General features: G+C 47.9%; 7 protein-coding genes across 7 annotated transcripts; 4 read left to right on the forward strand and 3 right to left on the reverse strand.

Annotated features, from left to right (window-relative positions):
- Positions 1–1,537: 1,537 nt before the first annotated feature.
- On the forward strand, positions 1,538–2,548 carry LY89DRAFT_597630 (uncharacterized protein; the record flags this gene model as incomplete). The annotated part of the gene is made up of 1 exon (XM_018209987.1): positions 1,538–2,548. One exon carries the CDS (start codon positions 1,538–1,540, stop codon positions 2,546–2,548), a length of 1,011 nt encoding a protein of 336 aa, XP_018064162.1.
- A 1,257-nt stretch (positions 2,549–3,805) lies between these two features.
- Positions 3,806–5,211, reverse strand: LY89DRAFT_690212 (peroxisomal membrane protein PEX16). The gene has a single exon (XM_018216055.1). It carries the CDS (start codon positions 5,112–5,114, stop codon positions 3,990–3,992), a length of 1,125 nt encoding a protein of 374 aa, XP_018064163.1. The 5' UTR covers positions 5,115–5,211; the 3' UTR covers positions 3,806–3,989.
- Positions 5,212–5,374: 163 nt separating this feature from the next.
- On the forward strand, positions 5,375–6,823 carry LY89DRAFT_538166 (uncharacterized protein; the record flags this gene model as incomplete). The annotated part of the gene is made up of 2 exons (XM_018208124.1): positions 5,375–6,569; positions 6,639–6,823. Coding segments are annotated over 2 exons (1,380 nt in total), but the record flags the coding sequence as incomplete, so codon positions are not given.
- Positions 6,824–8,480: 1,657 nt separating this feature from the next.
- On the forward strand, positions 8,481–10,369 carry LY89DRAFT_740878 (uncharacterized protein; the record flags this gene model as incomplete). The annotated part of the gene is made up of 5 exons (XM_018220648.1): positions 8,481–8,564; positions 8,618–8,736; positions 8,790–8,907; positions 8,984–9,102; positions 9,166–10,369. 5 exons carry the CDS (start codon positions 8,481–8,483, stop codon positions 10,367–10,369), a joined length of 1,644 nt encoding a protein of 547 aa, XP_018064165.1.
- Positions 10,370–10,636: 267 nt separating this feature from the next.
- On the reverse strand, positions 10,637–12,013 carry LY89DRAFT_657341 (uncharacterized protein; the record flags this gene model as incomplete). The annotated part of the gene is made up of 1 exon (XM_018212426.1): positions 10,637–12,013. The coding sequence occupies one exon, from the start codon at positions 12,011–12,013 to the stop codon at positions 10,637–10,639; it is 1,377 nt and encodes a 458-aa protein (XP_018064166.1).
- A 1,286-nt stretch (positions 12,014–13,299) lies between these two features.
- On the reverse strand, positions 13,300–15,107 carry LY89DRAFT_724201 (uncharacterized protein; the record flags this gene model as incomplete). Its single annotated transcript, XM_018218878.1, has 2 exons — positions 14,727–15,107; positions 13,300–14,088 (listed from the first exon to the last, which is right to left on the reverse strand). The coding sequence occupies exons 1-2, from the start codon at positions 14,820–14,822 to the stop codon at positions 13,300–13,302; spliced, it is 885 nt and encodes a 294-aa protein (XP_018064167.1). The 5' UTR covers positions 14,823–15,107.
- Positions 15,108–16,058: 951 nt separating this feature from the next.
- Positions 16,059–20,357, forward strand: LY89DRAFT_740880 (uncharacterized protein; the record flags this gene model as incomplete). Its single annotated transcript, XM_018220649.1, has 5 exons — positions 16,059–16,384; positions 16,442–17,293; positions 17,352–17,989; positions 18,040–18,681; positions 18,736–20,357. 5 exons carry the CDS (start codon positions 16,059–16,061, stop codon positions 20,355–20,357), a joined length of 4,080 nt encoding a protein of 1,359 aa, XP_018064168.1.
- Between the last annotated feature and the right edge of the window lie 844 nt (positions 20,358–21,201).

Raw genomic sequence — 21,201 nt, forward strand, 5'->3', positions numbered from 1 at the left:
ATTGAGGCGTGAGAAATCAATTGGTGCAGACTACGGAAAGATGAAGACAGCAGGAAGAAGGAATTAGGAATTAGGAATCAGGAATCAGGATAATAAGCGACTAATCGTAAACACAATTATGACGGTGATGATGATGATAATAGTCGATGATTATCATATTATACCAAGTCCAGGTCTAGGTCTAGGTACCTTTCCGTGTCATAAATCATTTCGGTGAACGGTGAAGCCCAAGGGTACCAGAGGGCCAAAACCGAGGGCGACGTTTGAGGCTAGCCTCAAACCCATACCCGAACAGGCTTAGTCGGGCACCAGCGGTGACTCATTCTTGGAGCGACTTCACTCCTTCCTCACCCCAATATTGCATGAACACCATTCGCCTTACCAATGTTTCCTCAGCACTGCGCGCTCGCGGTATCCATCCAGTGCTGCTCCTTCAGCACTCGTCCATTCACCTCCAATGGCTTCTATATCCTCACCCCGGATTTTACACAATTGATGCTCATTAGCTGCCCCCAATTGGCCAATTGCCTCCTCCTTTCTCGTGCATTCCATTCCCGACCCTGCCTTACGCGTTGTTGGCAACTTCGCGCCCCGTCGCCCAACCCAACTTGTGTGTGAAAAAAAAGTGCCCAGTGCAGTGCAGTGCAGAGCAGAGCAGAGCAGAGCACGACACAGCCGCACACAACAAAGGAATCCGGATTCGAACCCAACCAGCCAGATGCCCTCACACGGCGGTTAATTGGGACTGGCCATTCTGGTATTGGTCCAGCTGCCGTTTGGCAAAGGGTGCCTAGCACACCCTAATTGCGAAAGACCGCAAGACATTAATGCCATCCGCCTGAGTCAAGGCATTTTGTGGGTTGTCTGTCATACGGACTGGCGTCACGAGGGGAGTCATATACCACACACACTCTCTTCTCTCACGTTCTCGTTCTCGTTCACTACTCTCCTTGTTGGTGCTGCCTATTTATTGCTTCGCACTCTCGCGCTCTTCTTATTTCCCACTTTCCCTTCTTTCTTCTCCCATCATCTGGAACATTGGACCTCGCATTCCTTTCAACATTGCAAGCCCACGTCGTTGTTTCAATTCCATCGACACAAGTACCCATTCGCTCGCATTGACTGGAATCCGGAACTTAACTCTCACAAAGAACCGATCTGACAGCCCAGCTGACCAACACGTCGACCTTCCTCCACCAGTTCCTCCGCCCGCAATTTCACCTCTTCTATAAAGTCCGACTCAATTCACGGCAGGCAGAACCTCCACGGACTTAAGCCGAACTGATATCCGCTGCCAGACTCCGAGAGTTGCCACAACCTCTAGAAGTACCTGGGGGAGGCACAAACAGACGAAACCATGGATGACAAAACGTCTTCGAACCTGCAGCCTTCCATTGCCTTCGGTGACTCTTTCACGTCGACTAAACATTCACTCAATCGACCTTTGATCTCTTCGCCGCCTATTTATTCATCGGCGCCATCCAACAACAACAACAGCAACAACAACTTCCTTCCCAGTATCAATCGACTCGTCAACATGGAGAACAAAGACGTCTTTGATGCTAGGACCACAATGCTCTCGCCACCAGAGCCAACACTCCAGGACAGCTTCTCTCGCAAACCATCTGGACACTCAATGGACTTCGTCATGACCGGACTTCACCCAATGCCAATTGTCAGAGGTCAAGCTCCTCTCTCGCCGCCAATATCACCAGAGACGAAGCTCATCAACCCTGAGAGCCCAGCTTCGATCAACGTTCGAGACCCGATCCTCTTCCCTCATCAAGATTCATCCTCTCAACCTCCGCTATTCACCAGCGATCCTCATCGAGTCGTGGACGAACATGTGGCTGCAAGAGAGTTGAGCACATTCAGAGAATTCTCGCCCCCTCGTCGAGTCGAATACGAACTTGCGCTTGAGTTCAAGTCGCGGATTGCGGAGGCGTACAACGTGGACAGGAAACGATGGGCTCGTAGGGAATTCGCACAACTGAAGGAGGATAACATGCTGAAGCACGGAGGCAAGCGATATACTGCAATTGCTCCTGCCTCTGGTAATCGGAATGGTCAGAGAGCCATCAAGCCACCTCGTCCTACCGTAATCAAGACAATTAGGACTCCCAAGGCAACCGTACCAAGGGGAACCACACCAGAGTCAAGCAAGAGAGTCGCACGTGAGGACAAAGACTTCAGCTCTCTTCCTGACTTTTGCCCACCTCTCTCCAGCCTTCCGAACAAGCCAAATTCTCTCAAGGTTGATTGGAAAGGCGCTCCGATTGATCTGAAATTTGATCCTCACGCACACCTTCTCCACCCCGACGAAATCGCCCTTGCCGCTAATCTGCGTCTCGATTGCGCCACTTACCTCACCTCGAAGCGACGAATTTTCATCAAGAGAATCGAAGCTTTCCAAATTGGTAAAGAGTTCAGAAAGACTGATGCTCAACAGGCTTGCAAGATTGACGTCAACAAGGCAAGCAAGTTGTGGCAGGCATTCGACAAGGTCGGCTGGTTGGACCCTAAGTGGATCAAGAAGCACCTCAACTAAACCTCGCTCGGGACAACATCATCAATTAGTGGGCTGGCCCAGATGGGTTGTCTTCAAGCACACATAGACGAACACGGCACGAAATTGAATGAAATTTTCTTTTTCTTAACGGCAACATCTTCATCGGCTTTGCATTGCGACGGCTATTCTATTCTTTTGTTTATCGGCATGGACTTTGGGATGGGGATACATCATCATTCGATTCAATTCAACCTGAATCTAGACATTCGACATTCACGCTTCTCTTTTGTTTAACGTGTCATTGCCTGGATTCGATGGGGGATTGCGGTTTGGGTATGGGAATGCGTCTGCGTGGTTTTTGCGTGCGTGCGTCTGTTTTTTTACAACTGCATTGGGTTTGCGATACCCGAGCCCGCCCAGCTCCACTCTCGTTCTCTGTTGCATTCGCACAGGGATAGGTTCTTTATCATTATCAATCATAGCTAGGTTAGGTAGCATTCATGGATGGACTGGTCTGTTTGGCGTTGTTCTTTGGTTGGGATGGGGATTAGGATTGGGCATAGCATGCATGGGTTGAAATCCGCTGCTTGGTGCTCCTCTTTGACAGACAGATTGTGGGATGGGTTGTGAATGGATGGATGGATGGAGAGCGTAGAGCTAGGCTACCATTTACATAAGTTATTTTGCGTGAAATTGATACATTCATACGCACTCTTCTATCTTTTAGACGTGAATTGCCATAATCATCGTGAATATCCAAACCCGAGACTCACTGACGTCAATCCGAATTCAAATAGACGGTGAGAACGAGAGCCCATATGATGCAGCCTCCCGTTCGGTTATGTAGGGTCATGTCATGTAAGCTCATGTCAGGTCAGACATGCAGGTCGGTGTGCATTGCTTGCGGGATCCAGATCCAGATCTGAGAGAGAGGGGGGCGGGATGGCGGGGACGGCGGGCGGATGGCGCGGTTGTGGATGAGAGGGGATGTTTGGAATTAGTTGAGAGCTGCTGGTTGTGTTGTTGTTTGGGAATATTTTTTGGGAATGTTCGATAGCAGATTCTGCGACTTTGACTTTGAAGATATGAGTTGGGGGTTCACTTCGATGGGTCAGGTATTGAAGTTTTGAGGATGGGGTACTGGCTGGACGGACATTTTTTTTGTTTGAATGTCCCGCAAGGAGGGGATGCTCGGTTGTGTTGGTGATGTTTGGTTGAGGGGTTTGACTTTGAAGATATAAGTTAGGGATTTGGGTCAGATATTGAAATTGTGGGGGTATTGTGTAGGATGGTCAGACATTGGTATTGTTGAAAGGTGTTGGTTATTTGCTTTAAACGTACGAACAGAGAACTAGGTTCCATGATCAAGTTCCGAGTTCAAGTCAGACATTCTTGTTTAGAAGAATATTCCACAATATACCTCAACAACAAACATTGAAGCAGTAACTCTCTATTCAAAGAAAGTATATCTATCGGTACATTAATTCGAACTCGAACTAAAATAATATCCATCCCAAAGATACAAGTAATCATCCAACACTCCGGCAATCAAACTAGGTAACTTCTCGCTCGTCTTATGCAAGAATCCCTTCGTAACATTCTCATAGAAAGCACCTCTCATAGCCCACCATCCCATCGCCCAGCCTCTCTTGCCCCACTGCTCTCTTTCCAAGGCCGTTGTCCTAAGACCATCTTTCCGGAGCTGTCGTGCTGCGTATTCGATGCTTAGGCCTAGGAGCCAGGGTTGCCAATTTGATTTATCTTTACTTCTGCTCATTGCAATGGCGTAGATAACTGGTTGGATGATGTGGAGGATCTCGGCTAGTTGTGCTGAGCCGTTGACTTTGTTCAAGAGCGCGGATGGGGCTTTGATATCGTCTGCTGTTAAGACTCTCGAGAGTAGGTAGCTCGAGATATCACTCGGGTTGGGCAATACCGGTAAACTCAACCCCGTCCTCTTCATCTTATACTCCTTCGGCTCGATCCTCCTCCCAGATCCCGGTCCAGACGCCTCACTCCCACCATAACCCTCATCCTCAAAAAGTTCCTCCTCCTCATCCTCCCTCTCGTCCGGAATGACCTCTCGTTCCGGTAACGCGGGTGTAACTAACGGTCTCGAATGCGTGATTCTCAATAGCAGGAATCTACACACAGCCTTCACAACCTCCAAAAGCACAACGACGCGCCATCGGATCTTCTCCCCTTTCCGCTTAGCCATCATCTCCCACAATAGTTCCGTATACTGCACCACCGCTAGCAAGGTCGCGACCTTCCTATACATCCCACTCTTCACCATCCAGAACTTCGTGTACCGATTATGCGGGCTCTGCGCCCTAGGCATGCCCGGCAATTTGCTCACAGCGCGCGTTAACAGCGTATCGTGGTACATAGATAAAAGCTGGATAGACGAATGGAGGGACTCGGACGCAAGCTCAGCATCGCGGAAGCGGCCGGGGATGATGTAGGTTAGGGAGCGCAGCGCCGATTCGATTTGCGTTACGGAGGACTGGTTTTTGGTTATGAAGTTGCTGTAGAGGGAGAGGAATTTTGAGGGGTGCGTGAAGAGGGGTGGGATGGTTTGGCGGGCGGATTTGAGGTGGTCCATCTTGAAGGAGAGGATGGCGCGAGTGCGCCGCAGGTCCAAGAGAGCAAGATGGAGATGGGAGCGCGTTGGTCGTGATGTCGTGTTTCGTTGATAAATATCGTCAGAGAGGTTGGACGAAAGCCGAGGCTGACACGAGACCTGGTGGCGATCGAAGCACGTGCGAGCTGATAACGATAAGGATTCCATTTCCCCAGACAAAACCTAAAGTCCGACATCAATATCGATATTCAACATTGCCTCTTCGCATCGCCTTGATGGCTCCCAAACGTCGCAGATCAAGTACAGAGGAGAAAGATGTCTCTATAGCGAAGAGAGCCCGTACCCGCGACCCAAATGATCATCTCTCCTCCCTCTCCGACGAACTGCTAATCCGCATTCTTCACCTCCTCCCAATCCACACCCTCCTAAACTGCCATTTTCTCTCTCACCGTTTCTACCGCCTCTCCTCCGACTCCCAAATATGGAAGAACCTCTACTACAACCGCTTCGTGCTCCCTCGCGCGTTACGCATCCCGGGAATCCGCGACTTATCCCGGAAAGAGGATTTACATTTCTCCAGTCGGAAGAGTAAATGGTTGGATGAGAGTAGTCTTCTAGAGAGGAAAGATGGCGGTATGACGAATTGGAAGAGGCAGTATAAGTTGAGGCATAATTGGAGTATTGGTGCGTGTGAGGTGCAGGAGATTAGGGTGAAGGATGGGGTGGGAGAGAGGGAGAGGATGTTGGTTAAGCTTGCCGAGGGATGTGTGGTTACAGCTGATCGGGAAGATGGCTTGAGAGCTTGGGATTTGAAGGGGAAGGGACTTATCGCGAAGATGGGGCTGGGGGAAAGGGAAGTGCCGACTTGTTTGGCGGTTGATGAGCAGGAAAGTGATGGGTTGGGCATTGCTGTGGGGTTTGAGGATGGTGGGTGGGGAACTTGGAGGTTGATTGCTGCTTCAAAGGAGTTTGTCGAGGTTTACAGACATCCGGCGAGTAGTAATGGAACGCTTGGTGCTGTTGCGTATGGATATCCGTATGTTCTTACTATTACAGAAGGACAATTGCTGTCTCTGTACTCCTTCACACCAGCTCCTATACCGGACGAGCCAACTTTTGAGGACGAAGCTGGCGAACAACCTTCTGAATCATTTACAACGAAAGAAAGCACGTCCTCAGTAACGACACTTGCCGCAGTTCCCAATGTCCCAGACGATACACCACACCCCCGTCTTCTCGCTTCCCTCAAATCTCACACTTCATGGCCACCACTTTCCCTCTCAATCCGTACAACACCAAACACTCTCATCGCAAGCATAGCATACTCTCTGCCAACCTATCTTTCGGGTTATACCATCGGTGTCCAAGAACTACATCTCTCACTCATCACTGGCCTGGTAACTTTCTCACGCCTCACATCAGCTCTACCTCAAGGCTTTTCTTCCATCCATCCTTCCAGTTCATCAAGCTCACCAAGTAGATCCGGTACCTCATCACCCACACCGTTATCTGGGAACATGGGCCCTATCCCCACTCGTGCAATAGAAAATACTCGCCCAACAACACTCTCCTATTCACATCCCTATATCCTGGCTACCCATCCAGACAACACACTGACGCTCTATCTTTGTACTTCAACTTCCTCCAACCTCTCTATAACGCCAGGCACAAAGTTATGGGGCCACACGAGCGAGGTCTCTGCAGCGGAGATCACACCAAGGGGCAAGGCGGTCAGCGTCAGTTTGCGTGGTGAAGAGTTAAGAGTCTGGGAGTTAGAAGGCGGGAGCGCGATGACTTCTTCAGCGGGGAGATTGCGGCGAGTGATAGGTGGAAAGGGGTGGGTACGGAGTGTTGTTGTTCGAGGGACGGAGCGGGCCGAGCCCGGTGCGAGCGGCAATGATGGCGGAGAGGATACGGAGAGAGCAGGACTGAGAATGGTGAAGGAGAATGAGATTGAGAGGTATGAAGAGGGAATTGAGGCTAGCAAGCGGTGGGTTGGATTCGATGACGAGATGGTGATTGTGTTGAAGGAGTCCGGCAGTGGAACACAGGCCTTGATGGTCTACGACTTTACTTGAGGGTGTGGAGGCTTAGGATATTTGATGCATGGCCAGAGATGGTATCGAATAGGCGCATCTACTCCACAACGTCTACGAAGTGCATTCGTTCAAGACAATTACGACTTGGCGCATTCGGCCGTTTCTTACGATCTTTCAGCACTTCTCCCGAAGTCAAAGGACACCTTCCTTCGGCATCTTCCAAATTCAAGTACTCCTGGTTATTATATATTCGAGTAAAGGGACAATAGGATATCAGGCTTTGCAGGAAAATATAGTGCATACTCCAACCAGGAGAACGCCATCGCAACGCGAATCTCTCAAGCTCGAGGCTGATTCTCGATTCAGAAACCACCAAGCGACTGCCTCAGCAAGTGGACTCGTCAGAGTCCAAAATATAATTTGACTGGTTAGTCTTACCGAGGTTTGCTGCTCGTCACAGTCGCCTCGCAGCACAGCTCGGCAAGACATGCACCCCATGATGTTGAGATTAGATCAACAGCTTCCTTTTTTGTTCTCTCACCACTGCCGACAGAGTGGAAATGCTCGTTTAAACGTATCTCATTGGACGGTCAAAATTTGTGGCTCCTATCGAAACAAAAAGAAAGCTTCTCATGCGCAAAGTTCCGAATTACAATCAGGCCATGTCCTGGTCTAGACCGTTTCTAGTCGTTATTCATGACCTACTACCCTTTTCTCCACAGCATGGAGATGAGCCGATGGAAAAGGATATCGGCTTTGGTGTAGAGGAAATATCCTCCAATCTTGTTGCAGATGAATGAAACTTTGGCTGTGGCTGTGAGACAATAATTATGAGTTACTTTCAGCTCTCGCGAAAATGGTTAGCGTGGAGTGTCACTTGACACATTCAGTCTTCTCACGATTCCAAACGAACGGGCTTCACGATACCTTCAGCTTTGGCAAGAATTCAGTCGCATTTAGATGATGCGTGCAAGTTCCAGCGCTTCTCCAAATTTAGTATTTGCGAGTTGCAGTACAAGAGCGATATGTAGAAACAGCTGCAGCAAGCCTAATTGCACCACCGTCTAGATGCATGAGGCGATTTGGAAACCCTTGAAGCCACAACAGCCACGGTGACTGCTTTGGGCGCTTCTGCAGATATACCACATCCTTTTTAGTACTTATGTCTAACATCGCAATAAGACAAGCTCAAACAGAAATATAATATTTCTGCTCCCCGTCAAACCCGTTGCTACCCCTTTTTTCTCTATCTATCTTTAAGTCTCAACGTTCTTTATCTGATCTCTCTTGCGTAGACATCATCTTCCATTCTTTCATCTTATATATGGAACCAGTCTAGCATTAGACCATGTCTGCGTATCCTTACAGCTCCGGTTATGTCCCGTACAACTACACAGCGCCGTGTAACTACACTTACACTGGCTACTTGGCGGTATTGTCACCATCCCATTCTTATGAGTAACAAAGGCTAACATCATTCCCAAGACTGTGCAGCAGTATTGTGGGCCATACCTGGATGGTCTCCAAACGTGTACGTCGGACACAGTGACACCGTTTATGCGCCTCGAGGCTGCAAGTCAAGTCAGCGATTGTATGTACTGGATGTAAGTGACGCATCTCTTGAGTCTGGAGAAGTGTTGACACCATATTCGCAAAGAAATTGGGCTCTTCATCAACCAAATTTCACATACGATGCTACCAATGCGACGTGGAACTCTCCAGCTGTGCCCAAGACTAACACTTCAGCTACTTGTAACTACCCAACGTTCTTACCGGTAAGATCATCTTAGCAATTCTTTTCAGTCTCTGCGCCCATCTCTGGTACATTCTGCTGATGTCTGAAGTATATAGATCGCGGAAACGGCTTGCGCCTGGGACTTCTCACAGTGGAATTCAATACAATCCAACACTTCTTGTGACTATAACGTAGCGGAAGCAGACTGGGGCCCTGGAAGATGCGTCAGCGAAGCGTATGTATTCTTTTTAGCTTTTTTGTAACGGCAATTTTCCAAGACTAATGTGTTTGCAATCAGTACTGTTCAGTACGTCCGTTGCACCATCCAGGAACCCACGGCCAATGTTGCTTCTTGCATCGAAGCGAATGCACAAAAGGCTGACTGGCTACCACAACTGGAAGAGTACGGCGGTGCAGCCTCCTGCGGCTATCCCAAGAACGTCGTCTTAATCATCCTCGGCCTGGGACTCCTGCGAGGTATATGCGAAGCGTTCATCCACCCTTGGATCAAATATCACGTCAAGAATGCCTGGAGAAAGTATCGAAAGAAAGATCCGGACCCAACCCTATTCTGGGACGCCGCCCGCCGAGCCCCTAGATTCTTCAATCTCAAGGCTATGATGGTCGTTCACGCCGTAGGAAGAGAGCTCCTCCGATGTTATCTAGCCGCCGTCTACATGCGCAAAGACAACTCGAACCTCTTAGCTCCAACTTTCTTCCGAAGCTTTGTCCTCAACGCCGTCCTTCCCCGCTTTGCGCCATTCACGGGTCTCTTCGGCTTGAGACAACCATGGACTCAAGCAGGCTTCGCCGATCTCTTCGTCGACGGCGTCTTCTCTTTCGTAGCCGGCTCGTTCGTCGGATTCGGATCTTACGGCGACGTGCCAAATCAGAATCCGCCAAATCCAGCTACACCCCAGCATGCCTTGAAGATCATGGAGATTGGCGCACTCATGACAGTTGCGCCTACCTACCTGTTCTTCGTTTTTCTCTTCTTGTTCTCCTTGCGCAAGGGTTGTATCCAAGGAATCTTCACGGTCTTCATCTCTTTGATAATGGTTGGAATCTTGCTGTTGTTACTACCCATCTTCGCGCTCTGGGAATTCTATGCCGCTATCCGACACCAAGTTCGTCCTTTTCAAAACGTCCGAGCACTACAACCGATCAGTATCGATTACAAGAGTTTTAGGGGCGTCTATTACTTTATGATATTCTTTAGCTGGGTCATCAATATCGGCAATTGGCTATTTTGGGCCAGCTACCTTAAGTTGGGAGGCGATTTGTGGTGTCCTAATAATGTTGATTCGGTGGTGAAGATTTGGGTGTTGATTCCGTTTGCTGTGGATGTGTTTTTTGCTCTGTTTGCGATCGTCACGACGGATACGATTGAGGATGAAGATAAGAATGAGAGGACGGTTATATATGTTTTATCGCAGCCTCCCGCGGGAATGCCGATGGGGGAGAGTAAGGTGCGGGATTTCAGCGATAGGCCGGTCTACTAAACTTACTAAGATCTGTTGATCTGGATAGTCCATTCAAGAGAACTAAGAGATTTTTTTACTGTTCAGGAGGAGAGGCTTACTTGAGCTGAATAATTCAACACTGCTCTCAATCGAAAATCTTATCCAATCAACAATCACAGTTGAAGTTACCCGAGTAGTATTTAACCACGTGCCCTACCTTTCGCCATGAGATCAACCTTCCTCTAGTTTCTTTTCTTTCCTCTATTGTTGTCCCAGTTTGCAGCGAATATACACACCTCCAACTCACTAGTCGGACTCAATCCAATAATTCCTCCAACCCTCTTCACTATCAGCCTCCTTAAACTTCTCAATACCTCCCATAACACCATCCGGACCAACTTCCCACAGGCCTTTCTCAACCATACCAGTCCAATTGTCAAACAACCGAACTAGTCTCTGCGCCCTTGACCAGTCTCCACCGAATGGTTTGAACCCATGTTGGTATAAGTCCTCGAACCCACCGTTCCCGTTCTGCTCGATCAAATGTCCTGTCCTCTTACGCGCAAATCCGTGCTCGGCAATGGAGTATGGCAGGATCAAACGAAATCCTTCTTCGGCAATGTCGTCGTTCCAGACTTGTGTTTCTTCGGTGTAAAGACCTGCAGGTTTGCGAGTATGTTCGTCTTTATTCTCAGCATTTAGCCCTTGTTGCTCTTGGCTGGCAGATTCAGGTTCCACTTTGAATAATAGTACCGCTGGGATGGTGCTCAGCTTGTCATAATTTTCAGTTGCAGCTAAAATTTGATTCTTGGCAAAGTCTTCTTCGGTGGGAATCAAAAGACCAGGCGCAATGTACTTGAAAGCCGGCACACCAATAGCGCTTAGGAAGGAGCGAGCAAAGGAAGGGTTGGGGATAAGAGTAGCATCCATCAACTCATGAGAAAAGTTGCGAACCGGGGGCATCCCTTTTCGTGTGCTCGGGATTCTGCTCTCGATAGCATCAGCAAGACGATTAAAAGCAGTAACCGTGTCTTCAACTTGCTTCGTACTATATCTATGACAAGTCCAAGGCCGGTATCTGTCATTCTCGACTTTAACATCATCGGGTTCAGCCGTAATTTTGCCCATTCTGAGCACCGTAATCCAATTTCTCAAGATTGTCTCAAGAGGATACCATAGGTGCGAATTCTCGTCTCCACTAGCGAAGTCTTGATCATGGATACTAATAAACACAACTGCTTTATGTAGCTGTTGATCATAGCATAGACCGTCCTGATGACAACCAAGAAGTGCGCAATTTGTATAGAACAGCGTCATGCGTCCGTGTTCCTCGCCCAGATTGGAGAAATCCTCCCAGTTTGTCCAGAGATACGTGGGATCATTAATGCCTCTGACCCAGTAGAAGAGAATAGCAAAATCCGCGTCCCGGGGATCATAGGCATTCTCGAGAAACTTGATGAGGCTTGGGTCGAGGTGCTCGCGGGCTCTTTCGGCTTTATCTCCGTGTTTCTCGAACCAGGATATCTTGTGACGATCGCCGAATTCTTTGTTGCTTGCTGCAAAGGAGTATTGTAGGAGGTAGTTGTAGAGAGCAACGCAACGCTCGTGGTCAAGACCAATCTGGTTGCGAGGAGGGTTGTCAGGGGTGACAAGCCAATGATCAATATCAGGTAGTTGGTCCATGCCGAATGCTTGCAGAATATCGTGTGTTCGGATTTTGGGAACTGATGGAGTAGCTGGAAGAAATCAATGAGAGAAGGGCAGATTTGATGGCGAAAATCAAGGCACGGTGTTAACCACTACTTGACTAGCTTCTTGAGATTCACCGAGTTCCCTTCCTTGTAAGACAACCTTAGCTCTGAAGTTCTTCTCCTAGTCAAAGAGAAGTGTATTCGAAGCGCCTCATGCCATCAGCCATGTAATATTAAGCACGAGATGATTTGATAAGCTTGCCCGGGGTACCACTATCTTCGGTCCAGATGGCTCGCAGCAATATCGCGGTTTCGATGCCAACATGGATAACTGTCAGAAATTTAGAAAGACAACGGAGAAGCAGTTCATCGTACACAGCACGAAGAATTCAACTCTCAAGTACGTGGATGCTTTTCTCATAAAAACTGACTTAATTCTGCCCTGCGATATGTGTTTCAACAGACTAGTCAACCCGTACTTTTATTCGTAAGAAGATCAAACGCCATGAAACCCCTTTCCAAATCAAATTCAGTCCATATTCCAAAAGCTTTTCCCCAAGATGAAAGGTCTTCCGCTCTTTTACAAACCTCGATATCTCATTCTCTGTTCATCGTTGAAATCCGAGGACCGCAACCAGGATTCAATCTCGGCCCTTGAGCATACATTGAGCTCCCTTTCAGTAATTTCCTTATGATAATCTTCATATATCTTCCATCTGCTCCGAGCAATATCCATTTCCCGTTTTTCCTTCTCTTCAGTAAAGGTCGCCACAAGGTAATCCTCCATCCCAGCCACGATAAGACTCGAAAATTCTACTGGGGCATCATTGGTGCCTTCCTGAGCAGGTTCATGTTGTTTTGATCCGACAGTGATGAATGCGTATCGCGCGACTGGACCTTTTTCATCTCTTTCCAAGGTTTCGTAGACGAGGACGAATGTCCCTCACCCTTCAAAATGTCGCGCGGAAACCGTCTTTGTCTCGCTTTCTGACCTTGATCGTAGAGATCCGGGCATAAGGCTTCAACTGTGTACTGGTACTCTTCATAGCATTTAGAAAATGCAGTAGCGAAGTGAAGAGCCAATTGCCGACCGTTATAGTGAGAAAACATTTCATCCATCGCCTGCGCATATCCGCAAGCGATCTGACCTGCAAAACCAACTAATCCCATCAAACATTGCATGCGATCACCTTTCAGTGACTGGAAAGGCAGTATTACGCTGTATGGCTGATATGACCTCCAACTTGATTCATCGGTATTCTCATGAGGTTGATAGAACTAGTCAAGGGAAAGTCCACCGCAAGGTAAGCGCTCCAGTCTAGCTCTGGGATTGCTGGCTAAGATGACCATTTGATTTATGTTTTTGTTGAAGTAACTCAAGGGAAAATGTTTTTGTGGGAGGCCGAATCCTGGCCCTGTCAGAAAAGGCTCAGCGAGGAGTTCAGTATCAAGGAAGTATGTGGATGTCGTCTTGTTGTGGTCCCTAAAGACACTGAGCTTAGTCTCCAACCGGATTTGAGGCGTATTGAGAAGGTGGACAACCTCGAGCGATTGATGGCGGCTGAGGATATCCTCGAGGAGCTTTTCATTCAATTTTTGATTGCCAGATAGGCTCAACGTGTGTATCCTCGTCTTCTTCGTACCACGACAAAGTATTTCAAAAATTTGTTCTTCGTTGAGACTGAAGGGACTCAGGTCCACAGTTCGTTTATTCCGAAAGGCAGTCCGCAATAACGTTGAAGCTGTCAATGAACGTTCTACGAGCGTCGGAGTTGAGTATACCTGGGCGATCAAGGCGCGCCAGAACTGTGACTTGTCCTCGACACTTTTCAGCAGATCCGGAAGCTGTGTCGTAGAAGTTGAGAACGCCTCTTCGATAACTTGTTGTAGTTGGAGGGTAGTGTCCGAATTGTTTGATATGTATATGTATTCCGAATCATCTTGATCGTCTCTAGAGCCTGTGTGCCCTTCATCTCTCCAAATACCCGGCCAAGTGGCACTCAGTGTGGCAGTGTCGATCATGCCATATGCTTCAAACTCCTTGACAACTTTGATACCCTCCTCCCACTAGGATTCCCTCACCGTCTCTGTACAGTATGCTCTCAAATATTCAGTAGCTGACAGGGACAACATCTGTCGGTCAGGGTCCGTGGTCCTTAGATCCAACATTTCTTCTTCTTCAACCTCGAAGAAGGTTTTCCCTATGAGCCTTGGTTTGCAGAGCATGCAACCATCGCAAAACGTATGGCGTCTCCGAAAGATATCCAACGAATCTTGAGACCATCCATTCTCCAAACTTGGGGGATACTTTGCGCTGAAATCCGGAGCCAGATGCCTGTTCAGGATTGGGAAGAAGAAGCAATATCGCACAGCCGATAGGGTGGTGATATCAATGACCGAGATGCCGTCATTGTTGTCGACATTTCTAATTCCGTTGTTCCAGCACAGTGCTCGAAGGTCGAAATTAGACGGAGCATACTCGTCAACGTAGAATAATCCGGTGACTATGCATGTGGAAGTAGCTGAGGTCTTGAGACGTCCAGTCCTCATCCTTCAGCGTCAAAGCTCATCGACACTCATGTTCGAGAGCGAGGCGATTAGCAGGTGCTTCGAAAGTTTTGAGGACACCCAAGCAGCAGCGCAAAGCCTGTACGGAGTTGGTATGCATGGCAGAGTCAAACGGGTAGTTAAGACGATTCACGTACCTCGACAGACCAGGCGAACTGCAAATGGACACAGCCAAAACTGCGCCAAGCCTTGCCAATCTTAGCAATGACAAAAATTTGATGTCGTTGGCCCATGTTGGCTATTTCAGAAATGTCAATCTCTGTGACGGGTTCCACAATGAGATGGTGTGATGTTTGGTATTGTGTAGCAGAATGGCCTCTCAGACGGGCGAGAGTCAATGGAAGAAGAAGGATCGAATGCAAGACAACTCAGTCGTGGATTTCGACGCTCCTGAATTCAATTTTGAAGGCTGAGAACAAACACCTGTTGATCTTGTACGGAGAGACTGGAGTATTTGTAACGGAGGACTTGACACGAAGTCAACGCGCACACACGTGCCCATCAAGCCACAAATGAAGTGTGAGTCATAGCTGCCTTGTCGGTTTGTATTTGGAGACGCTTGCCTGAATAAGCAAACATGGAGATGCTGTGTAACTCGAGAAAAGGCAGTCGCAACTCGGTCTCGTTTCAACTTCTGCAGCGTGCCGGAAAGGTGGACGGGTGTGCAAAGAGTAGATATCTCGAAACTTCAAGACAACAGAGAGTGAAAAGCACGTAGCATAGTAAATTGTTGACAAGGCGCCGAGATGGAGAGAAGAGGTAATTTGTAAGTAGGATCAAATACCAACTCCTCAAGCCCCCCCAACGTCAACATACTCCCCAGGAAATAAACAGAGAAAGAAAGCCGCAGCGGGGCGGATAACAGTCAGGCAATAATATGTCTAATCTTTCGAGTGCAAAGGAACAAAGTTCAACGAGAATTCTTCCAGAAGCCACCTTCCTCTTTATCCTTGCGCACCACACCAGCCCCAAAGTGCTTCTCATTGGCGTGAGACTCTCGATGGTCGAGATTGATGAATGACAATGACAGCCTTACACTTTGAGGCTATACTGAGATGACCACTTGCTTCTAGCAAGCGAGACAATAATTCCAGCAGCTCGCATTCAATGCGAAGAATAATTACGTCCTTCAACGTCGACAACAATATTTCGTTCTCCTCAAGAAAACACCAATAGATAATTGAGGAAATTGAAGTGTTTCAACAGGCGTTAACAGTATGCCCCAAACGAGGCTCTCCTCCTGTATGCACGGATCGAGCGATGACTTGCAGGACGAGGCACATTTTGTCCAATTACATCTACCCACGAACACCCTCGTCCTTGACCTCGAAACATCATGCAAGACTCAGCCTCATTTTTTCGCTGTGTAGGAATTACATCTTCATCTGCATCACCACAGCTTCCACATCGTTCGTCGTCCGTCCACGAATATTTCGTATTATTTTCTTTGAGCCATCCGGCAACAAGAAATGCGCGAAGACCACCATGATGACCGTCCGGACGGCGGAAGCCTGGATTTTCCGATTTGGATACCATCGCCTGGTCCACCGTCCATGGTAGCAGATGCGCACAACCATCTCGAGATACCTTCTCCCAACATACCCGTGATAGTGAAATCACAGCCTCCATCTCGAAGACCTAAAGGGCCGATTGGGAGGCCTCGGGTACCGGATGAGATATGGGAGCCGTTGAAGGGCGAGGTCTATTATCTATATTATAAGACCAACATGCTGGTACGCGACATTCCGAAAACACTGGAGGAGTCAAATCTTAACGATCCGAATTTCCACCCATGGTGAGTACAAAGCTCTGGAGCCTGACGAAATAGTCATTGACTCACATTGTATCATAGTTTGTCGTCGTTGAGACACAAGATGAGTGAGTGGGGGTTCGAAAAGAAGAATGTGGTTCGTAAGAAGATGCAGGTGATGGCCGCGAAAAGTGAGAAACGAATGATAACAGAAGGGAAAAAGACTGTCATTGTCCATCACGGCGTACAGACCAGAGGTGAAGAAATGGAGTTTTGGAAAAACGGAGCACCAACCCAGGCATTAATCCGGGATAAGGACAGTGGCTTGCTTGCTGGTTTCGTTGCAACCCCGCCTGGTATAACGTACTATACTCCTGTTAGTTCTCCAAGAGCAGTCCCACCGATTGCGGATATTGAAGATTTCGGGGTCGATCCTAGTCCCGCCACTCTGTTTCACGTTTTGGACAAGTATGGCAATACTGAAGCCCTTGATATGCCAGAAGATGAATTCGTTCCAACCCCAATCAAAGACCTGGACGAGGAATGCTGGGAGGAGCGATACAGACGATCATTTGCAAGGAGCCCTGGTGCACACTCGTTCAATGAGCCATCGCCGACCGTAGCACCAGCAACAGACTCCGGCTACGCATCCATAGGAGGAGACAACAAATCCAAATCTCTAAACAACGAAGACGACGACGACACATGTACAATCATGACCGAAAATCATCCTCTGGACATCGAAACCGAAGTCCGAGACAAGCTTTCAGGAACCCTGGCCGAAGAACTATTTCGTAGTCTCGAACCGACTTTGCATCGGCATAGCCATGCTTGCAAGACGATCAAGAAGGAAGCGATTCGAAGACTGCTGAAGGATTTCTCGATCAAGCTGAGATGTGTGGCGAAGCTTGGACAGGAGCATGATGCTACTGTTTTTGTTAGACAGCAACGAAGGTAGGTATTTTGGTTGTGGAGTGTGTAGATAAGAGTTCATGTGTTAATCGTTTGGTAGTCGTATTGCGGCACTGCTTGACAAGAGCTTTCACTCTTTGAGCTGCGGCCAGGATGAAGCGGTTGAGGATGTCGAAAGCACACAGAGCTTTGAAAAAATTGACTGGAAAGACAAGATCGCGAATTGGGATGTTATCGGAGCTGATACGTTAGGTCGCGTCCCTGCTGATGTAGTGCCATCTGCCCCAGAAGATGTGATCGACGACGAAGACTATAGCATTTCTCAATTTTCAAAAGCAAAAATTTTCCTCCTAGAGAGCGTAGCTTACCGTAATTTGGTGGAAGGATTGACAGCAGAACTTCTGTTGAGCTCGAGAGATGAGACGATCATAAACGACGTCAGAAATACTGTCTTAGATGGACTAGAAAAGAATCCAAAGAAGAACGGATACAATATCTCGAGCTGCGTCGTCCAGTTCGAGATGCTATGGACCCCCATAAGCTTTCTCAAAGGCCAGTTTCCGGATGTTCCAACTCCGAAGATTGGAAATATTTTGGTGTATACCGGATCAGAATTTGATGCGCAAGTCTCGACATGTGAGCAATATATACGTCAAACTTGGGGCGCTGCTGGTGTCGAAGTGCTGCGCGCATTGGAAGAAGTCATACATCGGGAGCAGATTGGGGTGAAGTTCAAAAGTTAGTCTGTCCTCTCTCGTCGTTTACTGAAGGTAGACTGACCACAATAGTTTGGCTTGCGGATGCCTCGTGGCTCGAAGTCGAATTATCTGTTAATATCATCGTCGTTGTTACTTCCGGTCCTGCGCCCACAGTTGCTGATATTGGCGAATTACTGGCATGGATTGGTGCAGCTGGTCGGGAATCTTCTCATCCGAATGAAATAGGCATCTCAATACCGCGCATCACTCGCCAAATTACATCTCGTCCTACTTTCACCATCGATGCAACAATCGAATCAATTGACTCCAAGAGTAATGGCCAAGAAAGCAGACCAAACGGAACCTGCTGGCATTACATGCTAAGAAATCCCGTGGTCGTGAAAGGGTACCCTATTCCACGACGAGAACACGGGGAAAGGGGGCTCGAGATACAGCTCCCACTCATGGCAGCTCTGGGAAACGCTGAAAGAGCCACCGTCTTCGATGAAGGTTTGGTCATCAAGGGACATTCGACGATGTTCGTGCCAACAAAACAAGAGGAACAGTCTGTGCTTTGGCATTTCCTCTTCCATGAGGACGAGACACGAATGTCTTATCTTGAAGCCGCAAAGTATTGCCAAAGTCGCGTTCCCTTGGAAGAACTGGATGCCTCTCATTTAGAGACTTCCAGGAACTTCGTTGGGTGGTCCTCCTCTGTTTATCTACAAACTGGTAAGCTTTTGATATTCTGTATCTTGCAGGCCACTTTATTAAGACTGGAAATAGGGACTCGGAGCGAAAACATCAAATACGATAAAATCAGGTGGACTGGGTCTAATTATGCTTCGCCTGGATGTGCTTTCGAGAAGGTCTCCATATCTGCCGGGAAAATCATGAGTGCTGGGGTAACTTTTGCTCGAGGTATTAAAGACACTCCTTTGTATTTGAATCGTGCTATGGCGTACGAGCAAGAGATCCACGATGCGGGGAATATGTACGTTGTTCTGTATGACATAGCCGACAAACGAGCTTGGCTTGTGGATGGAGCCAATGCTTTGCTTCACCTCACTTGCACTCAATTGGCTACTGTATGGTCACAGAAGAGTCGACTTTTCAATCTCGAAGACTTTCACTACGCTGATGTAAACAATGGGCCCACAGCAGCAGCGTCTGCTCTGTTGGATCCCGACAATAGAAAAATGGCGATCTTCGAAGAGGTTGAAACATGGAAGGAAGTAACTACCACAGTTGGAAATGCTGCGACAACCTTGAACTCTGCAATAAAAGAAGAGCACAAGGAGAAGAAGACACAATGGTGCTATGAAGATCTTGTACGCCAGCTATATCATGTCTTGGAACTCATGCACGACTATCAGGTCAAGATTCTGACCTCATCCGTCACAGGTCTACGGTTCACAGATCGGGACAAACTTGAAGGATTTGCACTCATGGATATTGTCGACGGACCAAGTGCAATTTTGCCTCGAGTTGCGATCCTGAAACCCAGCGGAAAAGGCTGGGTCGACTTCACGAAAAGCATTTGCGCCATTACTCTCATGGCCAGGGGATTTGGCGAACTTATCAAGTCAAACAGCCACTCTAACGTACTTTGTCGTGAGTGGCAAAGTGTTCCAACCGGTAGAGACTATCTAGTTGCCTGCATCTCTACTTTAAGCAAGATTTGTGAGCGACAAGGAGATCCTGATGCTATCCCTATGGAGCTTGCGCAAGGCATCTTCTGGCACAAGGCCCATATGATGTTTGAATCTTGCAAATGCGGAAAGAGCACCCAGGATTCCACGTGCGATCGAGTGCAAGTACTTCTTCCACCGTCTTTGGGACGGAAACGACATCCTCAGCCATTTGGCGAACTGCTCGGAGCAGTGATCTTCGGAAGAAGTAAGAGATATACTTGGAGTTGGCCGAAACGAGGAAACCCAACAGAAGGTGTTGCTGATGACGAAGAAGATGATGATGAGATAGCGCACGATAGTGGGCTAGGATCTAGTCTTCAATCGAGCTCTGGCACTGGAGCAGATGGCTCAGAAAACCAGTCTGCGACGAATTCATCATACATGTCGCCGTTACACGATACTGCTTCTGCAGTTATGTCGGGAGCCTTTGGGCATGGGAATGAGAACGTCAATTCTGTTCCTTATGCTCCGATGTTAAATGTGAACCCAAGTGACTACTTGACAGTCCCAACCAGAACTCGGACGTCGGGAATTATACTCGGAGCAAATGTACCAGAACAGACATTTGGTATGCGGCAGAGCCATTATACACAGACTGCACCCCCGTTCACACAAGACGCAGAACAAGGAAGAGGTCTAAAAAGGGCATTCGAAAAGGTCAGAGACCTAGCTTTATCGAACTCTCCATCTGGGAAGAGGGCAAAGAGGAGTTGAAAATCCGGCATTATCTCGGAGTTGACGTAACAGCAGTCCTGTACCCTGGACATCGATCTAAGTGCATGTTCGTGTTGTCTACTGCGTAAACAGAATTGGCCACTTCGACCACAAAATTCACAACATTTGAATCCGCGTCCGTGCATCATCGACAATACCACAGAAACCGTGGAAAGGCTCAAAATAATGCAATAAGTGACCTCAAAGGCAATTCAAGGTACAGCAAATGTCCAGAACATGCTCAGCAAAATTCCGTCACGTTTACCCTACGAGTAGAAAATATTAAGATCGAGGATACAGAGAAACATGAACACAGAATTCCAATTGGGAAGAAGGGGGGAATTGTGAGGGCATTCACAGATGGAGGATAAGGCATTACCATCCGACAAGGAAGAAGTGACAGCTACGAGTAAATGACGTGGAAAGCGACTCATTGACTAAGAAACATGAGATCTTATATCCTAGCAAGATGAGGTTGGCTTACAGTTGGTTGGACGACTTTTTGTCGAGCTGGGAAAGGTTTATTGATATACGATAACAACTTATGCAGAATGAAGCAAAGAGAACGATAATAAGTATGATGAAAAGGAAATACAGGTACGTTTGGGAGGAGAGGAATAGATCAGGACTAGCAAGCAGTAATGGGACTGTTGTCGTTTAGGAGGACAAACCTGCCAGAATTCCTATCTCCATACAATTATTGCCACGCCTCGCTATCTGTGAATGCAATGCACTCGCAGTGCAAAAGGCGCAGTGAGCCGTTACGACTTCTAGCGGTGAACTTCAGATATATCAACCACATACCTCTTTCTCTTCCCACCCATTGAGCTTGATGCATCACTGA

This window comes from Mollisia scopiformis (assembly GCF_001500285.1).
Source record: "Mollisia scopiformis unplaced genomic scaffold LY89scaffold_28, whole genome shotgun sequence".
NCBI lineage: Eukaryota > Fungi > Ascomycota > Leotiomycetes > Helotiales > Mollisiaceae > Mollisia > Mollisia scopiformis.